Genomic DNA, 8260 nt, shown 5'->3' with positions numbered 1-8260 from the left:
AATCAAATACATGGATAAAGAAGAAAATCAAAAGATTGAATTACAAATTCAGTCTTGGTGCTTTAAAAATTATATATAATAAATTTTTAAACTTTAAATTTATCAAATAGATCTAAATAGATCTAAACTTTCAATGTAATGTGTAATAAATCCCCAAAACTTTGAAAAGAATCCAATAAGAGTTTTGAACTATCAATTTTATATCAACAATTTGAAGAACTTTAGAAAATGTTTTGAAAGTCAAGAATATATTAATCATAAAAATATAAGATTTTTACGTGGAATATCTTCACTACGACTTAAATTTCATAAATGTCCTAAAAATTTAATTATTTCGTGAAGAGTTTTTAGACAAAATTAATCTTTTATTTTATTTTTGAAAATTCACTATATTATTTTGTTTCCTTATTCTCAACCATCTAATATTTTATTTTTAGTGACATTTATTGAATTTATATTCACTTGATGCAGGATTCATATATTCTTTTGATATTAGGTGTCTTTTTTTGTTGGACATTTTCCCAATCAATTACAAAGTTTTCTTTCTTTTTCATTTGTGTTTCATTTCTTAAGTATTTATATGGATTTATTTTAAATATATACGAAGTTTATTCCAAATGTATTTAGAACAAGTATAGATTTAAGGTTGTTATATAATATAATTTCATATTTTAATTTTAGTCTCGTTTCTATTGAGATATATATTCCACATATTTTGACATGTATACACATGTATATAAATTAAGATAGATGACATCCTTATAATAAATCCATATATATTTAAAATTGAAAACAAAATGTAGTTAAAACCTTATGTACTATAGTTATTTGAATTTTGAAAATGAAACAGTTTCAGAAAAAGCCATTTAAAGACGCGTGAATATGGTATATTTTTTTCTTATGTGTGTTTTCGTATTTCTATCTTATTATTATTATTGTTATTTAAAAAAAGTCTAAAATTCGTGGAAGTAATATAGACATTTGGGTTAGATTTTTGTGTAATATTTCATTCTACCAGGTTATTCATGAAAATAGGAAATTTAAGATATTTTTATAATTGGGACTATAAAATTAAGCTACATGTATAGGAAGTCTTAAAAATAAAAGTTAAAAAGCCCATTAAATACAAAATTAAAGCAAGTCTTAAAGTGTGAACTTCCTTTTCGTTAGGTTTCATTCGATCTGTTGTGGATTGGATGATAGAAAAACCAGCAAGCCATTCATTCAAAAGATCACAACCAAAGGAGGGATGAAAGCAACCTGCTGTAAGCCGTATTTTGTACTTATAACACAAAATAGGAGGTCCACATGAAATCTGACCTAGATTTTGAAAACACAAGTTTTTGACCTTAAGCTTATGCCATCTTCGGGTGAAATTACTAAAATGCCAATTAGGGGTATTCAAATAACCCAACAACCCGAACAACATTGACTACCTAATTGGATTGGGTTAGTTTTGATCTTGGGTTGGGTTAGGTTAATTTTTTTTTTCTATTTTTGTCCAATTGGGTTGGGTCACGGGTGGACTAAAAGAAAATTTGAATTGATCCGTTCCAACCCAATCTGAAGTGTATATATATCAATAAAGTATTATATATATAAAGAATTACTTTGGACGGATGAATTTGTGAGTTTTTAATATTTTTCTTTTAGAGTTGCTATGATGTTTATCTTTGTTTAAAGTTTGTAATAAATATTATAGATATTTGATATTTAATATTTGAATTTTATAAAATTTTAGTCATGTGTTATAGATAAATTTACGTATTTTGTTAAAGAAAAAATAAGTTATAATCCGAAAACTCAATCCAACTCAACACAACTCAAATTTTAAAGGTTGGGTGGGGTTGGGTTAGATACTTTATTCTAGTCTTTTAGGTTGACAACCTAACCAATCCGAATTTTTAGGTTGGTCCAAAAAATACCCTTAATCCAATCCATGCTAACTAACCATGTTCGATTCCCTTTTTTCTTCAGACTCGCTCGTCGCTCCTCTTTGTTGACTCTTGCTCTGGGTTTGAATCCTGACGAAGTTTCCAGGCTTGGAATCAATCCTCCAACACTGGTTTATTTAACTAGCAATGCTGATGAGGAAGCTGCAACAAACACAATGTCAAACAATTCTCACATGAGAATCAAAGATTCTTGCTTGTGCTCCTCGATCACACCTCCTGATTCTTGTTTGTGCTTCTCGCTTCTCGATTCTCGCTCTTGAATTTGTAGTCGCTACTTGTCCATCCTCACCTTTTAGCTTGCTGATCGTCTTGTAGAAGAAGTCATGGAAGCCACCTTTAGGTCGGGTCAGCATTGTTGGGTTGTAGTTTTTGCTACAATGCTTAAATCATGGGTGGGTTTAAGGGAATAAGAAGGAAGAAGGTGGATCGTTGCAGAAGAAGAATAAGGAGGAGGAAGAAGGTGGACCATTGTAGATGGAAGGAGGAAGGATGTGGATCAAGGAGTGTGAAACGAGAAGTGAGAGCAATGAACGAAGGTCGAGAATCAAGAGATCTCGATGCATGATTGGTTGTTTTGGTAATTTCTCTCAATGATGATGTAATCTAAGAGTAAAAAACTTGAGTTTTCAAAAGTTGGATGAGATTTCATTTGAGACTTCCAAAATATGTCATTCATACAATAATTCCATATCTGCATTTTATCTTGAACTAGAAGGTCAAACCTTCAAATTTTAAGTCTCACATATGGTTGAACTAAAAGAAAAAAAAGATTAAAAGTTCAAATTTCAAATTTTATTAAATGTAAAAGGTTAAATTAAATATAAAAATACTCTTAAAGTGTTTCCTTTTATTTTTTTTCAAAAGTATCCTATTACAATATTACCACCGGTCTGTCGTATGGATGACCAAAAATTAGGCAAAAAATGTGAAATGACTCAATTTTTGAAAAAAAAAATGTCAAATGACCCTTTATCGACGTCAAATTCGAATGGAATTATAGAAATATACTCGAGCGCATGCAGAAAAGCAAACTCGCTCGTCTCGTTCTCTCTCTCTCTTTTTTTTTCCACAAATAAATCACTATGTCTCTCGCTCTTGCTCGTCTCGTTCTCTTTTCCTTTTTCACTCACAAATCTCACTCTCGCTCTCGCTCGTCTCACTCTCTCTTCGTTTCCTCACTCACAAAATGACTCCTCTCTCTTATCTTTTGCTCATCGGTGTTGGTTCCATCGGAGTTGTTCACGTGGACTTGTCGTGTCAAAGAAGAAGAAGACGACATGCAGAAGAAAATTTCTCGTACCAAAAAAGAAGAGGATAAAGAAAAAAGAAGGTCAATATCGTAACTCTACGTGGTCATCACATCAGCAAATGGGCATTTGACATTTTTTTTTCAAAAACTGGATCATTTGCTATTTTAGACCTTTAGAATGGGTATTTTGACAATTATTTGTATTACCATGAACTTCTAATAAACATAAAAAACATAAATCATTTAAAATAGCGAATGGAAATTAGGAATCGAAATGATGCATTGGTGACCTAATTTCCATTTAATTAGTAGAGGTAGTATCATAGGATATTGAAACCACGGACCTTTTGATTGTTTACGGACACGTACGTGTGACAGTTGAGCAATGGTTGAAAAAAAAAAATTATGGAAGTTTAATGCTAACGAAAGATATGAAAGTAAATTAGAACTCTAGTTCTGCCATTGTTGAAGAAAAAGAAACTTCATAATCTAAAATTTGATTCCCCAAAAAATTCACAAACCACGATTAATCATACAACAAAAACAAAATATATACCTGAGCCTTTCCCTTTCAAGATCCTCTTCTTCCCAGAGTTCGGAAACAGATTTGGTTTCTGAATCCAATCCCTTCAAAATTCTCTTAGGCATATTCACAAGCACCTTGCGCGCATTCAAATTCAAGCTCTATCCCTCGCTCCCATGCCCGCCCTCTGTTCCATCTCCTTCAAATCCGCCTCCCAGTTCACAGATCTTATCCCAAATCTCCTTCGCAACCGGCACAACCGACAGCCTTGGCTGCCGAAACAGAGCAAAATTCTTCATCCCTTCCATCCCCTTCTTCATCTCTTTCAGATCCACCGGTTCCCTCATCTCTCCGACTGCCTCCACGTCGACGACGACATCATCGTCGTCTGCCGAGTACCACTCCCGTGCGACGGCAACCACGCCGACGACGCGGCGGGCCTTGGCGCCGGAGTGGTAGAAGAAACAGAGGTCGCCGAGTTTCATGGACTTGAGATGCTTCTGAGCTTGCTTGTTCTTTACGCCGTCCCACTTTGTTCGTCCGTCGTTGGCGGCTTGGTCCGCCCATGACCACTCTGCTGGCTCCGTCTTCAGAAGCCAATACTGTTTTCTGTCTCCGGCGACGTCTTTGGCCATTGTTTTCTGCGTACGCTTGTGGCTGTTAAGTGAGAGAGGAAGAAGAGATAGTGACGTCGGTGATCTTTCCGGCGGGAAAATCGTGGTTATTTTGCCGCCTAAATTCATGGCCCTCCTTGATTTATAATTTTTTCCCTTTTTTTAGTAATTTTTTTTTTCCATTTGTAATTTATAAACTTCTTGTCAAATATTCTAAAAAAATACGCGTCAACGGAAGATAACATATTTAGATAAGTATTTATTTTAAACTTAAAAAAAAATTATTTTAGTTCCAAAACTTTTAAAAAGTATTTATTTTAATCCATACTTTTAAAATTATGTTAACTTTTCAACACAAATGTGAGGAATTTGTATTTTTTAAGGACTAAACTTTAGATATATTGAGCAAGATGAAGGTGAAACAAAATCGCTACACAAAAAAACACTCTTTATTGATGAAAGTTAGCAACGAATTTTAAATCATTGCACCTTTAGCGATGGAAAATATTTTTCGTCTCTAAAGTTTACGGTTGACAAAAATTTCCGCAGGATCTGGACGGAGAATTCCCGATTTGACTGGAAATGAGATCAAACTGAAGATTCTAACCAGGTCCTCGATCGGGGACAGGAGGGTATTCTGCCCTGTCCCCGTCTCCGATTAAATTTTTTATTTTTTAATATATATATATATATTACAAATAAAAATATTTATATATAATTATAGTCCCTCCCCTCTTGCCCCAATCTCGTTGTCAATCCTACTAAAGTTGCAACGAAAAACTAATACGTTGTATTTCAGCAACTATAAACGTGGTCTTGGCATATTCGTGCAATGAAATATTTATTCCGTCACATGTTCTTTGTAACAAATGAGTTAATTTGTCATAGTTTGTTTGAGACAATATGTAACTCGTGAATTAAAAAGGCAGGAGTTTGAATACGCAGGCGAAAACCCCAAAACGTCGCCTGTTTTTTTTTTCAACCACTTACTAATCCATCAAGGTTTCACCATTTATCCTAAAACTACTTGATTGCGCCGTTGAAGACTTGGAGGGAGAAATTTTTGTCACTTCGGAGGAGACATCGCTCAAGACGTGGCTGAAGGTTGAAGGTTGTATTTGAAGTTGCTTGGAAGGAGAAGCTCCAGCGTGAGGTAGCCTTTTGGTTTCATGGTCTCTGCATTCTCTCTTTGTCTGTCTTTTTCTATGTTTGATTTTTTGTTTGTGATTGGGGTTTTGATTTCTACTCATGAACTGGAGCTTAAAAGCTCGCAGATTCTATTGTTTGTTCTCAATGATATTTGCCCCAAATCCATGAACTGGAGCTTAAATTCCATCAAGGTTTCACCATTTTTTGTTTGTTCTTAAAAGCTCGCAGACAACACTCACTTTGACATTACTTTGTATTCATCTTAATGGGTTTTCTCAGGTTTTGCTCAAGAATCTAGTGGCGTTTGAAGCAATGACAGAGCTGAATCTGCCTTGTTTGGCCAATTACACCATGCTAATGAATGGGTTATTGAGAAATTCAACAAACTTGAAGATTTTGGGGAAAGCGGAGATTGTTAACAACCATTTGAATAGTGAAGGAGAGGCTGTGGAGGTGTTTAATGGATTTGAGAACTCAACAAGCAGCTTGAAGAAAGACAACATTTTGACAATCCATCTCAAGACTGGTCTTTATAATGAGAGTTGGAGGGAGCCCTAGAACTAGAGGAGATGGTGGAAAATTCAACTCAATTGATTCTTTTGGTGTAATTTTTAATTAAATTTAAATTATTGAAATTATTGGAAGGATTCTGTTAGGTAGTGGCGGATCAAGTTTATTGCCATTAAAAATAATTGTGGAGAATTGAACTCAATAAAATTTCTTTGTGTTACTAAATGTGAATAATTATGTGCTCAAATTTTTTATTTGAAGTATGTTTACGTCAACATAGTTTTATTTGGAGCTTATTGTGTGATTTAAAAGTTTATTGTTCCACTTTTAACATTGAAAAATTGATTTTGATCTCGTTTCTCTATATAATTGTGGCTCATTCACATACTTTTTATTTTCTTTGTTTAGAGATTTTGTTCGTAGGTTGGCTATCTTTTTGGCTAAGCTCCTTGAAGGTATGTACATTTTTGCATTTGATTTTTTTGGTATTCTTGCATTTAATTTTTAGTTGAAGTTTTGTTATTGAGCATGTTGATAAAATACTTGGATATTTTTGTTTGATTAAATCATGATGAAATTGTGATGTTGCCCTTTCATTTTTTTTCATAAGATAAAATATGGATAAAAATTGACGGGTATCCCAAATTGAAGTTAAAGACATAAATTCGTGAATTCGAATGATGCCACGTATTTTCATCATGACCAATGAATTGAATAAAATTAGTTTGGTGTAATTTGATATTATAATTTGGATTAAAGTCTAGTTAAGCGAAAAAAAATGGGTTTAATTTGGCTCAAATGCCAGAATAGGCCCAAATCCAAGTAATTGGGCCAAAGGGGCAGGTCTATGGACTAACCAAGTCCAAGTTCACGAAGCCCACTTAAGAACTCTATAAATAGAAAGTTCTCTTCATTTGTGGGAGTCAACAATTCTACATTACAGGGCCTAGAGAGAATTCTCCCAATACTTCGACTTCAAGAATATCATGCGCTCTGCTTCTTCAAGTCAAGCGTACGTATTTAACTGAGAGAGAATTAGATGATTAAGTACTATAGATCGAAACACATCACATTAAATCAACATCAACACAAGTTCAACTCCACGAAACAATTTTTTCTAGAAACCTCGTGCAAACAGTGTTGTAACGTTTTGTAGGTGAATAAGAGTTGCAAGAAATATTTAAATTTGTTGTAATAAGTTTTGTGATAATTTTGTTTAAGACTTTGGTTTGAATTTTGTGACATGTGAGTTTCATGATAATTATATGAGTTATAGTTTTTGATATTAAGATAGGAGATTAATATTTATTAGGTCAATTTTAATTATGTTTAAGTTTGAGTTTAAATTTAACTATGTTTCATGATAGTTATGTGACTTATAGTTTGAGCCTTTGCTTCAAATATTGATATTATGTTCATATATGTAGGACGAAATCGATCTTTGTTGGTGGCTACACACAACAATGAGTCAAGGTTGTCTTCACACACCTTTTTGGGATGGATAAATATTTTGGTGACTTTTTTTTTGTTTGCACATCTTAGTTTGAAAGAAATTGTGTGTTTCAAAATTTATACAAAGTACTAACATATGTACTTTGTTTTTATGTGGTAACTTTTAAGATTTTTGTGAACATACACGTGTGGCAACCTTTTTTTTCTAAACTTTGAATCAATAACAAATATTAGCATGTATATAATGTTTTACTATACAATTTTATTTGTTTCATTCAAGGACAATTGTTTTTTTTTTTATTAGAAAAAGGTCTTAAATGATTCAAGATTTTTTTTTTAAAAAAAATATTGCAACAAAAATAAAAATCGTTTCATCACCACTACGACGAAACGACAAAAGTGTCACAAAGTTATTCTTGTATCCTATGCAATGTTTTAACATTTAATCGCAATCTACGTTGTTATAATAAACATTGCATAATGCGACTTTCACGTAGTACGTCGCAGACTGCGTGTTTTTACTATAGTTGCAGGAAGCGATGAATGCATAAATATATCGCAATGTGTGGCAAATGTGTAAATTCATTGCAAAAAGTCTTCAGTGACGAGGATTCATTGACGTTCCATGTGACGATTATTTTTTTCGTCTCTAAAGGTCATTTGTGATGAAAGATAAGCATTAGTGACATTTTTTCTTCAACCATTATTTTTTTGTAGTGAAATGCCAACAACCAACATGTTGAATTTGAACGACCAAAATTTTAAACTAAAAATATCTTTTAAATTATCCCGCTTTACCACCTTATTT

The 8260-nt window shown here is 33.1% G+C and overlaps 1 protein-coding gene across 1 annotated transcript; it reads right to left on the bottom strand.

The window, feature by feature from the left end:
* Nucleotides 1-3624: 3624 nt before the first annotated feature.
* On the bottom strand, nucleotides 3625-4517 carry LOC120091583 (thymocyte nuclear-like protein). Its single transcript, XM_039049678.2, has one exon. The coding sequence runs from the start codon at nucleotides 4468-4470 to the stop codon at nucleotides 3889-3891; it is 582 nt and encodes a 193-aa protein (XP_038905606.2). The 5' UTR covers nucleotides 4471-4517; the 3' UTR covers nucleotides 3625-3888.
* Between the last annotated feature and the right edge of the window lie 3743 nt (nucleotides 4518-8260).

The sequence above is a fragment of the Benincasa hispida genome, chromosome 11, assembly GCF_027475165.1.
Source record: "Benincasa hispida cultivar pf3 chromosome 11, pf3_genome.v1.1, whole genome shotgun sequence".
Classification (NCBI taxonomy): Eukaryota; Viridiplantae; Streptophyta; class Magnoliopsida; order Cucurbitales; family Cucurbitaceae; genus Benincasa; species Benincasa hispida.
Note: the sequence above shows the minus strand (reverse complement) of the source record. Positions and strands in the feature narration are given on the sequence as shown.

Bases quoted from the DNA above. Each gene is read 5' to 3' on its own strand.
- LOC120091583 (XM_039049678.2), bottom strand. From the start codon at position 4,470: ATGAATTTAGGCGGCAAAATAACCACGATTTTCCCGCCGGAAAGATCA.